General features: G+C 38.7%; 1 protein-coding gene across 1 annotated transcript in view; it reads left to right on the top strand.

Annotated features, from left to right (window-relative positions):
- The first annotated feature begins 16,131 nt into the window (after window positions 1–16,131).
- PKHD1L1 (PKHD1 like 1) overlaps window positions 16,132–25,245 on the top strand; it is a 152,020-nt gene continuing 142,906 nt past the window's right edge. Inside the window, exons 1-2 of the mRNA XM_047783405.1 lie at window positions 16,132–16,242; window positions 18,113–18,202. Coding sequence (XP_047639361.1) covers window positions 16,170–16,242; window positions 18,113–18,202 — 163 coding nt within the window. The 5' untranslated portion in view covers window positions 16,132–16,169. The remainder of the gene's footprint in view (window positions 16,243–18,112; window positions 18,203–25,245) is intronic.

Raw genomic sequence — 25,245 nt, 5'->3', positions numbered from 1 at the left:
GGCACAAAATTCTGTATTTCAGACAAGCTTCTCAAACATGCTTATGCTGCTGATCAAGGCCAGTTTGAGTGTAGCAAGGCTGTTGTGTTGCTCATTCCCTGCCCTCTTAGTTGAAGCCCAGATTAGTGCAGTAGGCTTTTAGTATTTCCTTGCTCCAGTTGCCCCATGCCTCCTCCAGTATATCTTCCACATTATTGCCTAAGTGACCTTACCAAAATTCAAGCCTGATCATTTTATTCTCCTACTTGAAATTTCTCAATGACTTCCTAGTTTGCAGGGTAAAATTCAAGTTCAGCCACAGCACCTAGACACTTCTTGATCTGCCATTCACTAATTTCTCTGATTTGTCTAAAGAGTCCCCCAGAGTATTAAGTTCTTTCATCTCTAAATAATTTGAAAATCCATCAACCTAGAAAGCATTCTACCTACCTCATTCCCACTTGCCCTTCAAAATCCAGCCTGAATTGTTGCTGAAATATTCTGATGTTTCTTGTTTAGATTCCCCACTACTGTTTTTCTTTAAGAAGCACCTGTGTGTAATTTCAACTCAGTGGTTTTCCAACTTTAGCCTGCATCTTCTGGAGGGGAGGAAACCTGGCTTTGATTTTTATTTCGTATGAAACTTATTTGTGGATGAATGGATGAGGGAATGAATATATGAATGAACTATTGAACATTGTTGGAGCAGAGAAGTTTACAATTGAGTGTAGCTGAGGAAAGCCTTTGTGTTAATTTTTGGTTCATATTCTAGGGATAAAACCTTCTGATGAATTTACATTTGAAGTGTAGTCGCTGAACCAACTGTACTTAGTTATGTAAATTTTGAGTCCAAGGCACACACAAAATCATGAAATTACCCCAAAGAGTTTTTTGTTCACTTCATCTCATAAAGCAATGATACAAAGTAATGATAGCCATATTCATCATTCTACCAATTATCAAAAAGGAAACAATCTCAAATGGTATATAAAACATGTTTAAAACAAGTCGTTCTTATTTCATTACTGTATGTGAAAGCAAACCAAAAATTGCTCATAGACTATTTTAATAGCTCAAAAGCAAATACAAGGAAATGGAAAGCAAGTTACAAAAAATTTTGTAATGGAACAAAAAATAACAATAAAAAATAATAGCAATTCAAAGTACTAAAGAACATAGCTTTAAAATGATAATGCCGAAAACTCCCCCACCGCCTCTAGGTTTTTTTGACATCTTAGAAATTATCTTACAGTTTGCACCTAGAACCATTGATATCTTTCAAATAAATCAACTTTGTGTATACCTTGACTCACATCATTGATTTATATAAACTAGGAATACATTCTTCAAAAATCTTGCACCCTTTTGTGCTCAATGTTGGAAATTCAGTAGGAGATTACTGTTACATGACTGCACTGGGTGAGTAAAATACTAATTAGGATTACTATAAGTGCCTCTTGTATAGGATTAAAGAAGACCCAACTAAATTATTTATGTAATCACTTTGCTCTGGTATTACAAGTGTATCATTTGGTTGAGCAGTGCCAAGCCAGGCCTGGGTGATGCTGGGGATTGGTAATTGGATATGGGCCATTTCATAACTTGAAAAAAGACTCCATTCCCACTCTAGAGAACTGTGACAGCTGCTCAGTAGCTGATGTTGGAAGTGACTCAATGTGTGTGTGTGTGTGTGTTTTAACCCTTCCTGTAAATGGCTATCTCATGTTACTCAGTGACTTCATAAACCCCCTCATATTTGCCATTAGAAACCAAGCAAGAGTCATTGGATGAATCTACCAAGGAAAGTAACAGGTGAAATCAGACAGTTCGAGTTGTAGTCTCATTAAACTGAATTATCAGGTAAGGCTGCCTCAGTTTCCTCATCTGCTTAATCAATCTGATAATTCTGATCTGGAAAGAATGAAAACAATTTTTAAAACTACACATTATTAGTTGGATAATTACAAAAAACAATCTGGATAATGAGAAAAAGAAATATGGATTCATGTCACTCCTAGGAAAAACTAGAAATAGGTAATTATTTACTCTGTTTTCTAGATTTATTTAGATACATGAATTACACTTGCGTGGAAAATAGCTGTTTTTATTTTTGAGGAATTTCTAAATAAATATTAACTACCGTGAAAATAATTACAAAAATAAAGACCAACATAACTTGATCAAAATAGAAAAAAACTCACTGTAATAGCACTTAGCAGGGAGAGTTGAAATTATCTTTTTACTCTCATTTTACTATGATACAAACTGTATCCCACTTACATTTTAGTCAGTGCTTAACAGTATATATTTCTTTCAAGGTTGGGAATTCACAGAGTATATTCTTGAAACCTTTTAATTGAATGAATAAATAAATGGCAATAGAGAAAAACTATTCCAGCTTTTGAATTATATTTGGTTATTCTGCTTGTCAGCCACCAGGAGGCACTTGAAGCCTGTGTTTTTTATTTTCTCTGGGCCTCACTGAAATGTGTTAATCATTTCAACAGGACCCAGCTGCAATTCAGGCCAGCTTTTTCAAGATGAAAGTGTAATTGAATTAAAACTTAACTTGAGGGCCTCAGAATGTGCTTCTGGTAAAAATTAAGATGAAGCTATAGTGAGATATTATTTTACTGGAATAATAATAATGTAGATATTATTTTACTGGTATCATTTTCCAAAACCAATTTTGTAATTCAGGCAGCAAGTTGATTTAAATAGCATATACAACTGAAATAATTCTATTTAAGCTATTTTATCAAAAAAGAACAGTATGTAAGTTCTTAATAAATAAAATTATTTCCAGTTTCTATTTTCCCTGTCCTTATGCTCCTCTCTCAGAAAGCCTTTTAAAAGGGAATAATAGTTTTATTTTGCTTTTTCATACTATGTACTTTATATATATGTATATAGAACATTATATACTGCCATACCCTGTGATCATCCAATGAACAGTGGCTTATAATGACAGTGGTGGAGAAAGCCAGTGAATGAAGGCAGATAGAATCTGCACTCATGGTGCAATGTTGCTCATAAAATAGTTTTGAGTAAGGAGCTGGTACATACCACATCCATAAATGTTTTGTCTCTGTGCCTGGGATCACCAGAATTAAGTGATAATAAATACCTTTCAGTTACTGAACACCTTTATATTCTAAAATTATTTGTGAAGGGCACAGCTTTGAGCTGTTTATCTTTTTTAAACAGCTACTTATATCAAAGCTGGGCTTTGATGGGGTTAGAGGCAGAAAGTAGAGTAGTCAAAATAAAGAAGTCCATTAAACCACAGCCTGTGCAATGTGTGGGTGATTCTGGTAGCGATACACACAGTGTAATTCGGGGAGTATTCAGTTTGGCTGATACAGTATGTAAGTGAGGGCTCTGAGCCTCTTAGTTCTATCATTATTTGTGCTTACAGACTTCACTGGTTACTTAAATGTTCTACATGACAGTTGCCGATCAACAACACATCTCCTTTCTGATGGATAATGGGAATATAATCAAGTATGAGAATTATGGGCACTCCTCTTAGGAGGAGTGACAGAAAGTCAAAGTTACAGTAAAGGACTTTACAAGTCCTTATATATATACTTTAATTTTCTCCTAGTAATGGAGCTCATAAAGCAGTTTTGTGTATGGAATCCATCTCCCATATTTTACTCATCCATAAACATCAGGGCTTCAGCAGACCTAGTTCATGAAAAAGCACAGATGATTTCACTGATCAACTGCATTTCCTTTGTTCCTAATATAATTCTTTCACTTCATAGAGACTTTGTAGAGACCACCAGTCAATCAACGATGCCTTTCTCATTATTACCCATCACTCCCTTCACTACCTACTTAGATTTTGGTTTATCAGTCAAACTCCCTTATAATCACTCTTCTCTCTTCTTTTATTCTAATTACACACAGTCCTGCTTAAACCTAATTACCCTGAGAGCTTCCTTGCTGCACGCACCTGACCACCTGAACTTTGTTGAGGAAAATCACACAACCCTTCTGTAAGTCCCATTCTAAAATAACAACATAATCAAAAACTGGCATGAATTTTTCAAAAAATGTTAATGTCAAGAAAGGATGAAAGACTGAAAAAAAAGGAAAAAAGGAAAGAAAGGTGAGGAAATGTTCTATGTTAAAAGAGAATGAAGAGACAGTAATTAAAGCAATGTTTAAATAAACAAACAAACAAAACACAACTATTGAAAACATTATTAGGACAACTGGAGAATTTTATTTTATTTTATTATTTATTTATTTATTTTTTTTGTCTTTTTGCTATTTCTTTGGGCCACTCCCGCGGCATATGGAGGTTCCCAGGCTAGGGGTCTAATCGGAGCCGTAGCCACTGGCCTACGCCAGAGCCACAGCAACGCGGGATCCGAGCCTCGTCTGCAACCTACACCACAGCTCACGGCAACGCTGGATCGTTAACCCACTGAGCAAGGGCAGGGACCGAACCCGCAACCTCATGGTTCCTAGTCGGATTCGTTAACCACTGCGCCACGACGGGAACTCCAGCTGGAGAATTTTAAACATGCACGGTGGTATCCCTGCTAAAATTCCTGAGTGTTACTGTTTGTACTCAAGAAGACTTACCTTGTTCCATGGTGATTTAGGGGTGAATTGTCACATTGTAACTAACTCTCAAATGGTTCATCAATACAAATGCATATATTAAATATGGAGAGAGAAAGAAATATAGAAAATGAGAACCTCAGAATAGAAGATGTAGGTGTTTATTTCGGATAGGATTGAAATTTTTCAAAGTAAAATTTTGAAAAGTAATAACCACAAATCTCAATGAACACTGTTCACTGCCCAACAACTCTAGTATATACATTTTCCCATTCCCCTGAAATGCCTATTTCACACTCCTCTCCTGCATTAACATCGCCTCATGTTTTATTAAGGAACAGCTGCAATCACTCAAGAACCCAGCATCACCCCATCACCAAACCTACCACTCTTCCCGAATCTGGACCCACAGGTCCAGCCTTTCCCCTACCTGTGCTCTGTGCTTCTCTCTTTCTCAATGATTGCCCTCCTGCAGTTGTTCCCCCCTCTCTTCTATCATAAGTTTCTCCTTTTATTGCATCAGCCCTAGCAGCATAATCACTTAATGCAGTAGCTCCCCTCTTTTATAAAAAACATGTCTTGATCACAGATGTCTCTCAAGGGACCACCCCATTTCTCTGCTCCCATTCAATGCAAGCAAGGCTTCATTTCTGAAGGTCTGATCTCCACTTCTTCACTTGCCACTAATTCATTCATGGAAATTACATTCCAATGAAACTATTCACGTCAAGGTCAAGAGAGATGTCACTTTCACCAACCTCTTGTCAGCATTTTAACAAGTGGACACTCTCCTTCCTTAGACACCTTCTTCCCTTGATTTCTGTGCTACAAAACTATCCAACTCTCCCCCACCCCGTCTTTCAGTCTTGTTTGCTAACTTCTCCTCTGCTAGACCCCTAACTGTTAAGAGTTCCTCAAATCCCATTCATGTGACTTAATCTTTTATCTATTTGGACTCTCTCCCTAAATCAAGGGTTCTTAACTCTTAGCATTACTCTAGCAGTAAAGTGAAACCTATGAATTCTCTCTCAGAATAATATATTTAAATGCACAAAATAAAATTCTTAGAATTACACAGGAAACTATCATAAAATATAATTATAAAACAATTCAAAATAAACGCATAGTATTCCTTTTTATTAACACAAAAATAAGCAATGCATTTCAATTACAGGTAAGCTTCATGTCCTTTTTTAAAATAGTGTAAATGTTTATTCAAGTTACCTACTACTTGCACAAGAACATTAAATTGTGGAGTGGTGTTCAACAGGATATATACATATATTGAACTTTCCATCAATTTAAAAGCTTTGTTTTAATGGGTGCAAGTACTGAAACTCTTGATTGGTTAAGGTGTGTGTGTGTGTGTGTGTGTGTGTGTGTGTGTGTGTGTGTCTTTAACTCCATATATATACACAAATGGAGCTAAAGCTTCTTTACCTCACTTTACAAGTCCAAAAAAGACTTTTAAAGGATACCAGAATTCTCAAAGGCTTTTTGAGTTTAACTGTAATAAAATTTGGTCCTAAGATCAAAGATCATAAGCTAGGACAAAATCTTTGATAGAGTTTATATCAGAAAGAAAAGGTTTACAGTTCTATAGTCCAGCTTTAATACCATCAAGATAGAAGTAACTTCAGAAGTAACTTCTGAAATAAGTTTCTAGGTGTCCATAGGTTTCTCTTTTTAAAGAAATTGATAGTCAACACAGGATAAAGCATTCAAAGCATTTCAAAGTTTGGAAAGGATGTCAGCCTCTACTCTAGTTTTCCCTTTCAGCTGTTAATCCTAGAAAGCTTACAATGTTTTAATTTTAAAGTAGAAACCATAATTGGCTTGCAATGAAGGATTTATCTTATTCATATGGTTCAAAATAACTGACAGGTGAGCCAAAACATGGATAAATTATTCTTTTCAAGGAATTCTGAGTATGGAATTTCTTTTCTTTCAGAAAAATTACAGCAACTGTCTTTAATTCCAACAAGCATTTAAGTCTTGTTCTCTGAGAAAGCCTGTGAACTATTTGGTAACGATGTATTTCATGTCCTGGTCCTCTTACTGACAATTTTTTAAATGCAATGATTCAGAGGAATCATCAGAGGACAATGCTGATGACTCATGATTGCTGGCAAAGCTTCTCTCAAGATAGTAAGAACAGTCTTAATTCCTGGTGCATGTCTGTGTAAAAAAACAAGTGAAGAGATCATGAGGCGCTTCCTTGTCCATTAGGGTAGCAATACCAGACATATTACCAAGCATAGCTGGGATTAATCTTGTAAGGAGTATGTGGCTTTTTTTTTCCAGTTGAAGATTTTTTTGAAAAATTAATTTTTAAAACAGAGCAATAAAACAGCTTTTCACCATTTCCAACATGTCCACAGCCATGATGGTTTCCAAAAAAAAAAAAGAGAGACTCACAAAATAAGAATCCTTCTTCCAGGTGCATACTTAAGGGGAATGGTTAGGCTATCAATTCCTCCATTGCTTGTTTCAAAATGCTAAGATATTTTGATAATTCTACAATGAATCAAAACATTTGATATTATAACTTTCCTAAATTTCTATTCATGTCAAACTTTGGGAGCCACTATATATATACGGCCTTAACTAGATTCAGTCACATATTCAGTCCAGATGGTCTCACCAACACCTTACTTTCTCAAAGCTGCATCCTTGAAAATGGCTCCCACTGTGAGAACACTGGGGAGAATGTATATTCCAAGGACACAGGTAAGGTGAGGAGCCTCTAATTGCTCAGGTCCACCTTGAGGGTCAACCACTGGTTAACCAGTGATCATGTGTTTGATTCGATGACCTCTTCCAACAATTTCTCCTCTGTTTCAGTCCAAAAGTCAACTTAAACATTTTAAGTGCACATGGTTGAACTAAAGTCTCTCCCACTTTATAAGGTATTTATTTACAAGCCTGGTATTTATTTACAAGAATATTTAAAAGCATTGTGGTGACACAAATGATAAAAGAACTAATATATGACCTGGAATTCATTCAAACTTAACATTTCTGCCCTGCAAAAGACACTGTCAAGAGAATGAAGACATAAGCCACAGACTGGGAGAAAATATTTGCAAAAGATATTTCTTCTAAATTGTCTTATATTTTGGATTCCAAAATATACAAAGAACTCCTAAAATTCAACAATAAGAAAATGAACTGGAGTTCCTGTTGTGGCTCAGTGGTTAATGGGCCCAACTAGTATCCACGAGGACGTGGGTTCGATCCCTGACCTTGCTTTGTGAGTTAAGGATCTGGTGTTGCCGTGAGCTGTGGTGTAGGTCGCAAACGTGGCTCGGATCCTGCGTTGCTGTGGCTGTGGCTGTAGGCCGGCAGCTACAGCTCCAATTTGACCCCTGGTCTGGGAACCTCCATATGCTGTGCAGGGGCAGCCCTAAAAAGACAAAAGACAAAAAACCCCAAAGAACTGATTTTAAAATGGGGCAAAAACCTTAACAGATGCCCCACCAGAGAAAATATACCGTTGGCAAATAAGCCTATGAAAAGGTGCCCTACATCATATGTCATCAGGAAAACTGCCCTACGTCATATGTCCTCAGGGAAACACAGGTTAAGACAATAATGACATACCATCACCCATCTATTAGAATAGCCCAAATCCAGAACACCGACAATACCAGATGCAGAGGAAGATGTGGAACAACAGAAACCCTCAACTTATTCCTGGAAGGAATACAAAATTGTACCGTCACTTTGCAAGACAGTTTGGTGATTTCTTACAAAACTAAACATACTCTTATCACACGATCCAGCAATCACATTCCTTGTTATCTACCCAAAAGAGCTGAAAACCTACATCCACATAAAAACCTGTACAAAATATTTACAGCAACTTTATTCATAACTGCCAAAACTTGGAAGCAACTAAGATGTCCTTTAGTAGGTGAATGGATAAATAAACCATGGTACATCCAGACAACAGAAGATTACTCAGTGCTCAAAATAAATGAGTTATCAAGCCATGAGAAGACATAGAAGAAACTTAAATCCACATTATTGAGTGAAAGAAACCAATCTGAAAAGGCTGCATACTATATGATTCAAATTATATGATATTCTGGCATATGCACACTGTGGTATATGGAATGACTGGCCAATGGGAACCTACTGTGTAGCACAGGGAACTCTGCCCAATATTCCATGATAACATATATGGGAAAGGAATCTGAAAAAGATTGTATGTGTGTATATGAATAACTGAATCACTTTGTTGTACAGCAGACATTATCACAACATTGTAAATCAAATCTCTTTCAACAAAATTTAAAAAAATGAAAAAAAAGATATGATATTCTGGAAAAGGGAAAACTATGGAGAGAGTAAAATGATCAGTGGTTATCAGGGATTGGGGGAGGGAGGGATGAGTGGGAGTATAGTGGATATTTAGGGTAGTGAAACTACTCTGTATGAAACTTCAGTGGTGTATACATGCCATTATAAATTTGTCCAAACCCACAGAAGTACAAGAACGAACCCTAAACTATGGACACATGTGATTATGTGTCCACATAAGTTCATTGATTGTAACAAACGTATTACTCTGGTGGGGAATGTTGATAATGGGGGAGGCTTTGCATATGGAGGGGCAGGAGGTAAACGGGAAATCTCTGTACTTGCCACTCTATTTTGTGAACCCCAAACTGCTCTAAAAAAATAGTCTTTTAAAGTATAATACCACTGCAGCCTTTATGTTCCATCACATTAACTGACGAACAAGTGTCTGAGGCAGGACTACTCCTGCGGTCATGTGTGGTCTTATTGTGGCTCTAATTTCCGTAAGTAGGGATGAGCGTAACTGATGTTTCAAGATATCTCCAACAATTGTAATATCATGTGAAAATATCTCTGCTTTCCGCAGGTGACAAGTCACACATACTGATAACAGTACCGTAGTTTGCCATCTACGTTAATAATTGAAGGGAATGCAAATTTTCACTTAGAGGCAAGTGAAAATAAATCCCATCCAAGTACATGCACATCTTCCCTCAGGGTCTTGGCCATTCTAATGGATTTAAGATGGGTAACTCTTCCATTTTATTTGTTCACTTACTTGACATTTACTCTTGGTTTGTAAGAATAGTTAGCATTTGTTGAGGGCTTACCATATACAGGGCACTACTCTAAGAATTTTACATTTACTAAGTTTTACATTTACTTCTCAAAGCAACATTATCAGGTAAGTTCTGATATTCTCATTTTGCATAAATAGAAACTTAAGGTCCAAAGGTAGTCAGTAGCTTGTCCAATGTTTCTGGCTGCTGAGTGGAAGGGTGAAGGATGCAGCACGAGTCTGCCTTTCAGATCTATGCCTTTAGTCTCCAAGCAACCCTTCTCCTAACCAGCGCCCTGAATTCAAGACGGACAAATCAGGAGTTTGGATCCCCTAACCCAGCAAAGAACCTCCTCCAGCCTTTCCACATCATAGCAAACGGCACCACATCCATGAAGCATTAACACTCAGAACCTACAACATCCTAGTCTTCACTCGCCCTGTGAATCCATTCCCAAATACAATTCCAAAAGTTAACAGCAGTGCTATCTCCATTCCACTGCCCATTTCTTATCAATTCCAATATTGCCGTTCTAGTATCATCTTCACCATCTCTAGTTCTGACCACAACAGCATCCTAACTGGCCTTATTTCCACCCTTATCTCCAATTTAATCTATGTAGCCACAGTGCATTTTCTGAAACACCAATAAATCAAGTCACCCATCTCATTTAAAGCTGGACAGGGGTTCCCACCGTGGCACAGCAGAAACAAATGAGGTTGCAAGTTCGATTCCTGGCTTTCCTCAGTGGGTTAAAGATCTGGCGTTGCCGTGAGCTGTGGTGAAGACTGCAGACATGGCTCGGACCCTGTGTTGCTGTGGCTGTGGTGTTGTAGCTCCGATTTGATCCTAGCCTGGGAACCTCCATATGCCACAGGTGCAGCCCTAAAAAGCAAAACAAAACAAAACTGGACAATTCCTTTCTTCAGTCCTAAAAGCTTTCCTCACTCAAACTTAGTTGCCATTTATTTTAAAAGGGAGGGAAGAGGGCAACCAGGATAAATTTCAAACCATCATATAAAGTCAAGATTAAAAGCCTTTTGTCTACTTCAAAACATCTGTGTATTACCCTTCGACAAGGGCTCATGGCATGTTGACTTGACTCAGTTCTGTACTAGGAAAAGTTTTCTCAACTAGGCTTACCGTGTAGACAGTTATTTGAGGAAGGGAGGCTTAATAACTTTGTGTCTAAGAAAAGTTGGGGGTCAATATAGCTGCCATATGTAAATTTACATAGGGTTTTGGAAAAACGAAGAATTACCAAGTGATTCAGCCCACCAAGAGTTAAATCATTTAAATGAATTTATGCCACCTTATTAGAACATTTTACCCATTGTTGCATTTTTCAAAATGATCTGTCTCATTTTCCAGGGCTTTCAAATAAGTTACACTGCAATATAGTGATTTGTTTCTTTCAACTTGTATATAATAAAAAATAAGCATGCACAACAAACTTTTGAGCCACAATATAGGACTAGTTTCTTTTTTTTTTTTTTTTTTTTGCTATTTCTTGGGCCACTCCCGCAGCATATGGAGGTTCCCAGGCTAGGGGTCTAACCGGAGCCATAGCCACCAGCCTACGCCAGAGCCACAGCAACGCGGGATCTGAGCCGCGTCTGCAACCTACACCACAGCTCACGGCAATGTCAGATCGTTAACCCACTGAGCAAGGGCAGGGACCGAACCTGCAACCTCATGGTTCCAAGTCAGATTCGTTAACCACTGCGCCACGACGGGAACTCCAGGACTAGTTTCTACTATTGGTCTATGCAGCTAGGTACCAAAAGGGTTCATTCACTGTTACAAATGCTAATTGGTTTTCCAAAACTTAAGAAAGATGTATTTTTGCTGTAGAAGACAACAATGATGACATTGCTTGCTACAAATATCAAGAACATGTATTTATATCAAACATTGCATCGTGGATATAATGGCAAGCCTTTTCCATCCTGCCATTAACAAAATGTGAAAATAAGAGAAATAAAGAGAGGAGAATACAAAAATGCCCCTCCCTCCCTCTAAAAGTATGATTCACTGATAAAAATGTTTCTAACTTTTGAGGGGCTACCAACAACAACTGACTGGCAAACTAAAGCAAAAGGAAATTGATAGGAAGAATATCTAAAACTCAGATTATCACTGGGAAACCTGGCAAATCAAAATCTGGGACACTAGTAGGAACAAAGGTACTTCCTAAAACCACAAGGAAAGAATCTCAGAAACAGTCCTCGTGTGAACAGTTTGGTTAGGTCACCTCCAAGGCAATGAACAAACTCCAGAATTCATGCTCTCTTTGTTCCTCTGTTCAAGATTCACTGTCCAGGGAGAATAAGATTGTCCTAGGCTGGGTCACTCTCCTCTCCACTATCCCCACATACATACCTTCACTCAACAGACTACATCTAATGGGGAAGAGATTATTCCACAAAGGAGAAGTGGGGTGATATCAAAAAGGGAAAGAGTGCCCCCCCAAATAATAACTGCCTACTACAAACAATGGACACAAAAACCCCCAGGGCATCAAAAACCAAATCCAAACCCACAGGCTTGCTTGAGAACAACAGTTTGTTCTATCAGTAGGTTTTAGAGCTTCTTTACCCCTTCTTTATTTCCTGACTTTTTATGTGAAAATGCTGCTGCTCATGGTGTCATCTTAGTGTAGGCAAGTGATTTTAAAGTCTGGTGAGTAAACCACTAGTTTCCAAAAGCTGCCTCCTCACGTGACTGCAACTGCACGCCTTAAGCAGCTAAGGAAAAATGCTACCATTCTGATTTCACTTTAACTCAAGATCACCACACTTGGTTCCCTGCAGCGACTTGATTTTTTTTCTGGGCTATTGAGTCTCCAATTCTGCTGGTTTATCAAGATAGGTAGATTCTAGGACGATCGCCAAATATCCCTGCCTATTCTTTCAGCAACCCACTGCAATCAGGATTTCACCCCCACCACTTTACAAAAACTGCTCTTAACAGTCTCCAATAAGTTCCACGTTGTTAAAGCCAAAGGCAATTCTCTGTGCTCTTCTTGCTTGACAGAGCAGCAACAATCGATGGTTATTTCTTCTTCCTTTTTAAAATACTCCTCAGCTTGGCTTCCTGAATTTTCTGCACTCTCTTTGACCACCCCTACTCAGTCAGCTTTGCACATTTTTCTTCATCTTTCCTACTAGTAAATACTGGAGTTTCCCAAGGTTCAGTCTTCAGATCTTTTCACGTTTCCACCCATATGCTACTCTCGAGGTGATCACATTTGGTCTCACTGTTTTTAAGATGTATGCTCATGATTCTCAGATTGAGATCTCCCACCTGGATTTTCCCCTGAACTTCAGATTCAAAAAACAAACTTGCTATTTCACATCTCACTTGATGTCCTAATAGGTCTTAAGCTTGCTATGTACAAAAGTGAGCTCTTGACACACTCTCCCAAATCCACCCCTTCAACATTCTTCACCTGCAAATTGCCCCCATACTTCTGAGTACTGAAGCCAAATCCCTGCAGTAGTGACTGACTCCTTTTTTTTTTAATCTTATCATCCATACTCCTCGTCAGCAAATTCTATTAACTCAGCTCTTAAGTATATTCAGAATCTGACCACTTCCTACTACCAATACTCTTACAATCCTAGTCCAAGTTATTAGTATTCTTGCCTGGATTATCTGCACTGGCCATCTAATTGGTCTCCCTGTGTTTTCCCTTGTTCAGTGCAACAAAAGAGCAGCCAGTGTTTCTTTGAAAAGATAAATTGGAGTATGTCATATTTCAGCACAATATCTACAGTGGATTCCCATCTCACTCAGAGTCAAACTCATGCTACATGATCTTCCCCACTTCCCATTACTTCTCTAACCTCACATTGTCTAATACCTGCTTGTTCTCACCACTCCAACCACAAGCAGCTTTCCTGCTTCTCACACACCAGGCACACTCCCTCCTCATTCACTGGCCTTTGTTCTTCCAGTTGCCTGGAATGCCCTCCTCCCAGATGCTCACCTGGCTAAGCAATTCACTTCATACCTTCAGACCTTTACTCAAATTCACCTTCTCTGGGACAACTTCCTATTCACCCTATCTAAACACATCACACCCCTCCCACACACACACTCATTTTTTCCCCTGATATCTCTCTCTCTAGTATATATTACTTTCTAACATATTATATTACTCATATTTTGTTTATTGTCTATTTCCACTAAAAATATAAATTCTATGAGAAGAGATTTTTTTTTTAAATTACTGCCATCTCCCGAATGCCTAGTACCCTGAATAACTGTTGAAGGCAAACTGTTGTTTTGCAGGTGCTTCATTTTGTTCACCATCTCTTACAATTAGGTCTAGATTCAAAATCAGGCCTAGACTACAGCTCATTTTCCAAGTTAAGTGAATTCAGTAGCAAATTCCTTATTCCTTCTAGTTCTGCAAGAGTTATTACTTTTTCTTGTGACTTTAAAATCAAAGGATTAACAAATTTAAAACCTGTCTCTTTCTTCATCATAAGGGCAAGCAGGACTAGCTACGTAATTGTAAGATCCCAGACAAAATGAACATAGGGATTCCCTCATTCAAAAACTATTGAGGATTTCAAGATGATGATAACAGAGCATTATATCAAGCATGGGGCTTTATGAAACTGCAAGTCATATTCCCCTTATGCTGGCCCCATAGGCAAGTTTTTGTTAGAGGTAGACTAAAACAAACAAAAAAAACTTACGAAGGTTTGGTAGGTGGGGTTCTCCTTTCCATGTTTCCCCATGTCCTTTTGTTATAAGCAATATAGATTCTTTTTATAAGTTTGCTTAGTCCAATGATTCGTGATTAGAAATCACAACTTCAGGAGTTCCCATCATGGCTCAGTGGAAACAAATCTAACTAGTATCCATGAGGACCCAGGTTCGATCCCTGGTCTCGCTCATTGGGTTAAGGATCCAGTGTTGCTGTGGCTGGGACGTAGGTCACAGACTCGGTTCAGATCTGGGGTTTCTGTGGCTGTGGCGCAGGCCAGTGGCTATAGCTCTGATTGGACTCCTAGCCTGGGAACCTCCATATGCTGCGAGTGCGGCCCTAAAAAGACAAAAAAAAAAAACCCAGAAAAAAATCACAACTTCAGTATATTATATGGGACAAGATTTTTCACCTACTTCCGAGTTCATAATACTTTTGAATGACATTATCTACTTTTTTAATATTAAAAGCATTTTAAATATTCTTTTTAGTATCATTTAGCTTATGCCTCATACTCCATTTAAATTCATAAATTTAAAAGTATCTGAAAAAGTCAGCATTTTGAATAAAATTATTTTTAAATTTAAATTATTTTTAGTGATGTCATCTAAAATTTAATTAAGTTTAATTTGAAAGCACCAGAAAGAAATCAAAACAATTACAAATAGAAATTCCCACATTAAATTTTATTTTTATTGTTGATATTGAAATATATACTTTTACTCATTTCATAGCTAATAATCTAAAGTGAATATTTCCATAATGCTGCTAAATTATTATGACATGACTATGATTAACCAAATCTCACACAAAAAAATTTTAACTCCAATGAGATAGATATAAACTCCTGAAAAACAAGGAACTAATTTCATTTATTTTACTCATTTTAGTTCTCTTTTCTATTTCTCATCCCCCCACCAATTAGAGTTGTCAGATTTAGTAAAATAAATAAATAAAATACAGAATGCCAAGGGAAATCCGAATTTCAGATAAATAATGAATAATTATTAGTGTAAGCATATCCTAAGCGTTGCACACCCTCACTAGAAATTCGCCCACCAGTCTGGGGCAGTGGAGGGGATCAGAGTCCCCTCCCCAGAGTCCTCCTGTGCTTAGGTTATGGCCTTAGGCAAGTTTCTTAACCTTCACCTTAGTGTAGGGCTTGTAACAATGGGGATAATAAGAAGAGAAACAGTCCTTTAAGTTTGGGAAGGTGCCCAGAGATCAATAAACCTCAGTATGATTGTCAATTAAAGGGACGGCATGAACTTACATGAATCTGAACGGGGGAATGTGCAGGGTTTGTGTATTAGGTGAACCTTGAGGCCCACCTGGGAATGACTAATAACCAAGGCAGACAGGCAGATGAAAGTACACAGGTCCAGCAACGGGGAAAAAAGAAAGAGGAAGGAAAGAAAGGAAGAAGGAAGGAGAGGGCAGAGATGAGGGGGGAGGGAAAAAAAGGCAGAATTGACAGAAATGTTGCCCATGGATGTTTTACAAAAAAAAGAGGGGGTGCTGTTACACCTTTGAAGACAGGTTTGGGGCATTAGCACCAAAGTTTCAGTGTGGAGGTTTAATACTTACAGAGTGGCTGCGGCCCACGGGCCTCCTGAGTGGAGGGGTGTGCGTCTGCGCGCAAGCCCAGGGGCGCAGTGGCTGGCAGGGGCGGGGCGGGTCCTGGGGCGGCAGAGTCTGCGCGCGCGTGGACCAACAAGGCGAGGCGGCCGCGCAAGCTAGCGGAGCCCGGGCGCTGGCAGCGGATACGAGCGAGCGTCGGGCGTGGACTCTGTCGAACTGGCGCCGCGATGGAACACCTGTGGCTTTGGGGAACTTGGGGCCTTTGGGGGCTGCTGCTGTGCGTCGCGTACCCCCGCACAGGTAACCCAGGTGGGGCGCCAGGGAGGCAAGCAGAAGTCCGTGTAGAAACAACCCCTGCTGCTGGGGTCACGGTAGAGGCGGCACCGCCTGGCTCCAGCCCTGGAACAGGGCTGCGGGTGCGCTGCATGGAGATCCTGGGAACCTGGGGATCAGGGGGCAGGCTAACACTGAGACAGACAGACCCATGCACACAGTCATAGAAAAACAGAGAGATAACTGCTCTTGCCACCAGGGTTGCTGCTTGAATTATGGAACCTCACCCCCTCCATCCCAAGTGACTCAGTTGAAAAAGAACCACATTTGGCTGCGGGTGGGATACACAACCGAAGTCCTTTTCTCACTCTTCTTGGGTCCCTTCTCCACTCAGGGAGGACAACGTCTCCAACTAGGACAGGAATGGAGCTTTGTGGCAGGTGTCAGTCATTTCCAGGGGCAGCTGTCCTGTGCCTTCAAAGTAATACCCAGGAGAGGGCTGGGGAGAGACTGATAAGATAAGAAATTGGAGTTGTCCATGAAGATAACAGGGAGGATAAACCTGAGATAGGTGAGGAGCAGCGTCTATGAGATAGGATCCAGCTCCCTAGCTGGAGTTTCCTACTCTTGGCTGTGGGCTGCTCATAGTTACAAATGTGCGCCAAGCAGGAACAGCCTTGGAGCTCTTGGCAAGCACAGACCTGAAGCAGCGTCATTGGGTGTGTGTGTAGGGTTGGGGGTGGGTGGGGGCAGGTAGCCTTCTTTATGATGGAGAGCTTTGCCATTGTAGGTGAAATCCACCCTAAGCTTTTCTCAGGCCAGAATGAACTAAGTCATGATTTCTTTAACTTTATCTCATACATCCATTGCAGTTTCTGTGGCTTTTCTTTGTGCCCCCACTTAAATTCTTCCACCTATTCTGAGAATTTGCTGCTGGGTTTAATAATTACCACATCTGCATAGTTGAAGCAGAAAATAAATCCTTCTTTGTTTTAGCCACTGTGTATCTTTGTTTTAAAGCATTAATTTCAGTTTTTCAGAGAAGCTGCTCACTCAGCAGAGGCTTCTCTGTCTAGAACCCTTTAGCTTTCCCACAGTGGGTTAGGTCTAGCTAATTCTTGTTTGCTCTCCAGATGCAGCAAGGACACCATTCTTTCAAAAACCAGTATGACCTAAGCAGTATGGGTGAAGTGTCCTTTCTTTGTAACCCATGGCCCCATGAGGTCTCTTCTATCACTCTGTACTGTCTAAGCTGAGCTTTTGGAGAGTCGAGGCTGTTACACATTTTTATATCCCCAGGAACCTAACACTGTTTGTTGAATGAAATAGGACCCTTGCATTAAGAATCACTATCATTCAGGAGGCTAAAAAGGTCCCAGAAATGATCTTTGTCACAGAAAACAGTTTTTTCTCTAAACACAACATTCTTTTTTGTACCTGGACTGTCTTTCAACTTACCTGGGTTTGCATTTCTTAGAGGCTTTTACAATGACTCTTCTCCACAGAGTTGTTTCTCCAGCATTGTCTGCTGCTGTGTGGGCTGTTAGCTGTAGTTGTGGAACTGCATGCAGCTAGTAGAGTACTCATGAAATTAAGGGTTTAATAAATGTTTTATAATATTTAAGAATGACGAATAATCATGCATTATTCCTCTTCTTTGTAGCACACGAGAGAGTGCTTTGCATGACGCCAATGAGTATTAACTGAGTTAATGACTTAACTCCTTGTCAAGTCATTGGTTAGCAGTAGAACCAAAAGTAAAATCTGGGTGTATTTCCTTCAGTTCTATAATCTTCATGATGTTTGTCTTACATCATTGTAATTTGTGGTACAAAATATGCTGCTTGAAATGAAGTACTTGATGCTTTTACTTCTACTGTACTTTAATATCTTTCAGATGGCTCTAAAGTAATTCCCAAAGTCACAGAAATAATACCTAAATATGGCAGTATAAATGGAGCAACAAGGCTGACTATCAAAGGAGAAGGTATGGTTGCCTTTTTTTTTTTCCCACCAAGGTTGGGGTATTTTAAAGACTTTAACATTTAGAAATTTATGTTTTTTTGTTTTGTTTTGTTTTGTTTTTGTTTTTGTTTTTTAAATACGCTAGAGTTACTTCTCCATTTGGCCAAAGTAGTAAAACTCTATCCTCTTTGGTAGCTAAGGGAATCCCCAATAGTTTCTATCAACCTGACCATCTGAATTTGTATTATAATTACTTGCTTAACTCTAAGATCTAGACAATAATGACTGAACTGAAAGGAACATCTTTAACCCAACCCTGCAGTTACTTTGTTCTTCATGTGTCTAATAGCCTTTATCTTTATAATAAATAGAACTTTTTGGGAGGTTGGGGAGTTGGATGTTTGTAAGAGGGTGTGATAGAGAAGTAGAATGATAATGAAAGGAGAAAGACAATTGAAAGCTAAGCTTTGGATCACTTCTGCCACCCACTCCTTATCACATGCTTCATCAAAGCATGGGTTATATATGACTCCTTCTCTTTGCCTGGTCTTGGGATGAAAACAAAGTAGGCAGTAAGGGGATATATTTAATGAGCAACCGTTCCTAGGATTCAACAGAAATATGTGGTTCTTGTAGCTGTTAGGCCTTTACAGTGTAAATGATAGTAGTATTGAGATACTTATGAATTTTTGAAGGATGAGAAAGTAATTTTAAAGAATATTGATAAAAGCTATTATTTAGTCTTTAGGAAGAGCAATGAGAAGTTTTTGGAGTCAGAGAATGGACAAAGCAAGATATTTAGTAATTCTGTCATGTATATTGAAATGTCTTTTAATACTTCTCAGTAAAATTTCTATCGAATTTAAACTCTCAATGATGTTCTTGAAATGGTGTGTGCCTCTAAACTGTAAATGATATATTTTGGATTAAAGTGTTTTGTTTGTTTGTTTGTTTTTACAGTTAGACACCCGGTGACAATGTATTTGTTAAAGACTGATTTTTAAAATTTCTTTATGCAAAATTCCCTTATATTGAAAATTGTTCCTAAGATTTTCTTATAGAGTGTGCTTGAAAGCTATTTTTTTGAAAATAGTTGACTTACAATGTTGTGTTAGTTTCAGGTATACAGTGAATCAGTTATACATATACGTATATCCATTGTTTTTCAGATTCTTTTCCCTCATAGTTTATTACGGACTATTGAGTAGACTTCCCTGTGCTTCTATCCCTTCCCAAAGCATTTCCCCTTTGGTAACCTTAAATCGATTTTGAAATCCAAGTCCATTTCTGTTTTGTAAATAAGTTCCTTTATCAATTCTTGCCCATATATAAGTGATATCATATATTTGTCTTGTTTGCTATTGGATGTTTAAACAGAGATTTAAATGCCATGAGAGAAATGCCCATATCAAAACAAAACAAAACAGTAAAACCATTCAGCTATTTCCTTCTGCCTCAACATCTGCACCTTTTCTGATCCAGGAGTTATGGCTTGAGTTTAAGTATGTAGACTCAGTTCATCCCTAGTTAGAAATAGGAGAAAACAAAACAAAACATTCCATTTTTAAGACATTTTGGAAGAACAGCCTTCTTAATCTAGCTATAACCTTTGCTCTTTTGTGGACTTTCTGAGGTTCTTAGGCTCAGGAGTAATCCTCTTACTTATGAAGCAAAAAGTGTCATGGTGAATTTCTAGTTTTTCTATCATTCTGTATTTCTGGATGTTTTGGGCAGAGAATTTTAGGATAATTAAATCCTACTTGAATTGCATATACCTGCACCCCCACCCTGATCTGTCTTCTCTCTCCCTGCTTTTACCCCTGCTGTAGGTGTCTAAAATTATGATAACATTCTTTCTCAGAGGCTGAGTCTAAAAACTGTTTTATATAGGTTTGGAGGGCCCATGATATATACAGAATGTGTATAAAGCAATGATAATGAATTTACGAAATACGCCAGAGCTTCAAAGCTGCATGAATGTGATACTTTGACAGAGTTTATTTGGAGGAACTATGTTCGCATAATTTGTCAGCGCTGTCTCTGACTCATACTCCGCGTTTAGAGTTGAATACAGGAGTTCCTGTCGTGGCGCAGTGGTTAACAAATCCGAGTAGGAACCATGAGGTTGCGGGTTTGATCCCTGCCCTTGCTCAGTGGGTTAAGGATCCGGCATTGCCGTGAGCTGTGGTGTAGGTTGCAGATGCGGCTCGGATCCAGCGTTGCTGTGGCTCTGGCATAGGCCAGCAGCTGCAGCTCTGATTAGATCCCTAGCCTGGGAACCTCCATATGCCGTGGGAGCGGCCCAAGAAATAGCAAAAAAAAAAAAAAAAAAAAGAATTGAATACAGAGATAATTTATTAAAATCACTGAACACTTTCCAAGTGGAATTGTAAATGCTGGATTTCCTAAATGTCGGTCCCATATGACTTTTAAAATGTTTTATTTTTGTAAAAGTCATAATGAAAAAGTAATATATAGAAACGTTTGACTTGAGTTCTCTGAAATTCCACCCTCTACAAAAATCTATTGTTAATATTTTTGTGTTTCCAAATGACTTTTGTCTCTTTCCACACATAATGAACTTTATCAGCAAACACTTTCTACTGCATTTACTTTCCTCTAAAGGCCGTCTTCAGGAGCCAAAGATATATCATTTTACAGTTATGCTGCCTAAGGAAAAGTGTTTTGAGCCATGGGATGATTGTGGAGATAATTGTATCTCCTTCTAAGATGACTCATTTGATGAGGAGTGTTATCATTTCATAACTTCTTATTCTTAAGTAACTTATAAGTTCTGGGGTGTTTTTAACTTTATTGAGTTGATTACTTTATATTCATACCTTGTATTTCTCAATTCCTTGATTTTTCTCTTTATTTAAAAAGATCAGTAAAATAGAGGGAGTAACATTTTACTTTGGCACATATATTTTTGTTTAGTTGGAGTGGTAAATTATATAATTTTTATAATATTATGGAAAGCACATAGACTTTAGTTGGGTCCAAGTGGCTTTTAGCTCCATCTTTGCCATTTCCCACTATGGGACTAGGGCAAGTGTCTTCTTTAAGCTTCAGCTTACTCATCAGTGAAATGGGATTATTAACGCCTAGCTGTTGGGGCTATTGTGAATATTGAAAAAGATGTTGTATCTAAGGTATTCATATAGAGTATCTGCTCCATCAGTTAGAGCTTTTTTAAAAAAATTTATTATAATTGCTTTACAATGTTTTGTCAGTTCAGTTAGAGCTGTTTTATTTTCATTATTCTTTTAAATTCATGTTATAGGAATGGCTTCATTTTTTCTTCCTTCATCACACTGTACCTTTTTTTCCAATAGTTTTCAATATTACAACTTTTCAGTAGGTTTATACAGTCTCAACTCTTGTGGGTTTTTTTTTTTTTTTGGTTTTGTTTTTAAACTAGAGAAACCAAAACAGCCTGCATGTACATGACAACTGCTGGTTTTAACAACACACATTTTCTATGATAGCAGCACAGGCTGCTATCAGGAAACCCAGGTCTGCGTGCCTGGCAAGACTTGTCTCCAGTTTTTCTGCAAAAAACAAAAAAGTACATCAGCATGTCAGGAATTTCCATCTGAAGCCTCCACCTTTTCTGTTTCCAGGGTACACCCAACCTTTCCTGTAAGCTTTGTGCTGTGGAATAACTCCAGAGGAATCTTCTTTATACCCAATTTTTTATTTAGAGTATACTTTTAAACTAAAATTCTTTTTTAAAAGGTGATTCCTTTCTGTTTCTTTTCTTAACTCTTCAGAACTAGCTATAAAATTAGAAATATTCCTATAGTTTTTTCGGCAAAATTTGTAATGAGAATATTTTTGAATCTTACTGATTTGGTTTTCCCATAGATTTTACTCCTAGGGTATACATATAAATATTAGAACAACTCTTAAGCTGGAAGTTCTCTTATGGTGCAGCGGGTTAAGGATCCGATGTTGCCATAGGTGTGGCACAGGTCACAACTGTGGCACAGGTTTGATCCCTGGCCTGGGAACTTCCACATGCTGCGGGTGCAGCCAAAAACAAAACAAAACAAAACCCCTGAGCTGAAAACAATATCATCTTTTGTTGGTATTTTTTTTTATAATTGTGTTTTTCTTAGGAATGCTGAAGAACAAATCTGTGTTATTGTCCCATCATTGATGTGACATGTGCCTCATGGGAAAATAAATACATGTATCACATCCTGAGCCACACCACGAGTAAACCTTCTATTCTTAAGTTAGTTGCCAGCAGCCCTTCTGTATGTTCCAAACTCAACATGAATTCCAGGGATGAGCAAAAATTGGCAAAAGGAAGGAGTGGCTTTACAAATAGTTTGCTTTTCTGTGTTTTCATGTATCTTCTCACAGTTCCATTTGAGCAGTAACTGTCTTCCTAGATTCAAGACTGCAAACTCAATGCCAAAATCTTTCACATGTTAAATTGATATGTTCAGGCTTTAGCCTATGCTAGATGACTCCTGTTTAGTTAAGTTTTAAGTTTCAAAGAGGAGAGGGAGTATTTTTTAAAATCCCTACCCTTTGTTGAATTTCTGCTTACTTTTTCTACATATAAAGAATAGGAGGGGAGCTAAGAACATAGGGTCTGGAGGAAGTTACATTTAGTAATGGAATAGCTTTGTCCTTAAACCTACTGAGCGGAGCCAGGGATAGAATTCTAATGCTCATGCATACTAGTCGGGTTCATTTCCACCGAGCCACAATAGGAGCTCTGCATTTTTTTTTTAATGCACCTGCATCATATGGAAGTTCCCAGGCCAGAGGTCAAATCAGAGCCATAGCTGAGGCCTACACCACAGCCACAGCAACATTGGATTCCAGCCGCATCTGCAACCTACACTGAGCGAGGCCAGGGATTGAACCTGCATCCTCACAGGGACAACACCAGGTCCTTAATTCACTAAACCACAATGGAACTTCTATAATGTGCATTTTTAAATATTATTTTTCTTTGGAGTTCCTATCGTGGCACAGCGGAAATGACTCCGACTAGGAACCATGAGATTGTAGGCTCGACCCCTGGCCTTGCTCAGTGGGTTAAGGATCTGGCATTGCTGTGAGTTGTGGTGTAGTTTGCAGATGCGGCTCGGATCTGGCATTGCTGTGGCTCTGGCATAGGCTGGCGGCTACAGCTCCTATTAGACCCCTAGCCTGGGAACCTCCATATGCTGCGGGTGCGGCCCTAAAAAGACAAAAAGACAGTATATGTTAAGCATTTGTGATATTCAGAGAAAAGTTATACTTAAAAATACATATATTTTTACAACTCAGAATTTGGGAATTTTAGATTTCCAAAGTATCTGGGCAAAAACCATTTGTTTACTAATTTGACTTTGTTCCAAAAAATATAACCTGGACAACTTCATAGATTCACTCTACCTACTAAAATAGTATTTAGTACCTTTTAAACATTTTCAGAAGAGAATACTTAATTTTAGGATTTAATTAATAGAACATTATTTAATCTTCAGGTTTATTTCAAAATGGAATGTTGTTTCAACAATATGAAATTCTTTCATGTGGTATTAAAATACTTGATTGACGTTTACTTACAAACCTAGTTTGAATTTTCATATATTTATAGTAATATTAAAACAATTTTCTGCTCTGTTTCGCAGTATCCATTCTCTGTTTCTGTTGGCTCATACCTGTCATCATGCAAAGATGCTGTTATTTCCCCCACCTGAAAAAAAGCAAAAGCAAAATTAACTGTCCCCTTGATCCACACCCCTCCAGCTACTCCAGTTTTCTGCTTTCCTTTCCAGTAAAATTCCTCAAAAAGGTTACCAATTTGCCCTCCATCTTCTTTTGAACCCATCCATGCCAAGCAACCATTTATCCATTTTTGCTCATCGAATTAGCATCTTCACGCCAGCCCCCAATCTATTCTCACCTGCTCCCATTCTGTTCTTGGAATAGCAGCTAGTGAATCTTGAAAAAGTGTAAGTTAGATAATAACCATTTCTCTGTTTTAAAGCTTCCAGTGCTTCCCCACTCATATAAATAATCTAAATGCCTCTACTTCTAGTCTCAACTCCTGCTACTTCTACTCACTCATACTGATCCAACATACTTGTTAATTCTTGAGTCCACAAACATGCTTCCCCCACAGGGCCATGGAACATCCTGTTCTGTTCTAACTAAAATATTCTTCCCATAGATATTCTTATGGCCTATACCCTCTGAAAAGCTTCCATGACCGTCTATGTTCCATGCCTGCTGTGTCTCACTTCACATCTTCTTGGCATCACCTCTGATTTCATAAATGTTGCAGTGTATTCCCTGGACTCTTGACTTACTTTCCATCATCAGCCTCCCTGGTAGGCAGAGCTGTGAGTAGTCTACATGGTTGGTAACTTTGTAAGGAGGAAAAGGTGGGCCAAGGTAAAGAGAGCCATCAGCTCCTGGGCTCTGCACATGACTTGATTAGAGGGTCAGGGGCTGACAGAAACAGCATTAGAAAATGAGAAATAAGAAAGTCTTGGAAAGAGGCCTGTGAATACACAAGACAGTGAGGAAAAAACATGGAAATCTATAGGTCTCAAGCTAATTTCCACAAGGGAGTATCCCTGTCAGAGGAAACAGAACAACTAGATTGACTGGACAACTCATTCAGGAGCTTTTCTGCTTAGCCACCCAAGTGCTTGTATGGTGAGCCTGTGAACAGAGGGCCATGGAGAAGGCTGTGCCTGGGCCAATACCACCAGCTCCCTTCCACCAACCCTAAGCTACCCCTCACTGTTGCTGAAGGTTTGCCCTATCAGTAGCAGAGGCCAACACTGAGCTCTCAATAAGGACCGTCCGTCAAGAGGTCCACCCAGCCACTCAGTGACAAGTTGACTGCATCACTCTCCTTTCCTCCTGGACAAGCAGAGATTCATTATTGCTGGAACTGACACCTACTCCAGGTGTGGGTTTTTCCTTCTTCCACAGTGCCTCTGCCAGCCTCATCCTCTGGGAATATATAGAGCCCGATTTACTGCTGAGAGATTCCACAAAATGGTACCTCAGAACAAGAAACACATTTTATAGTGGAAAAATTGT

Source organism: Phacochoerus africanus, chromosome 6 (genome assembly GCF_016906955.1).
Source record: "Phacochoerus africanus isolate WHEZ1 chromosome 6, ROS_Pafr_v1, whole genome shotgun sequence".
Classification (NCBI taxonomy): domain Eukaryota; kingdom Metazoa; phylum Chordata; class Mammalia; order Artiodactyla; family Suidae; genus Phacochoerus; species Phacochoerus africanus.
This window is presented reverse-complemented; position numbering and strand designations above follow the sequence as displayed.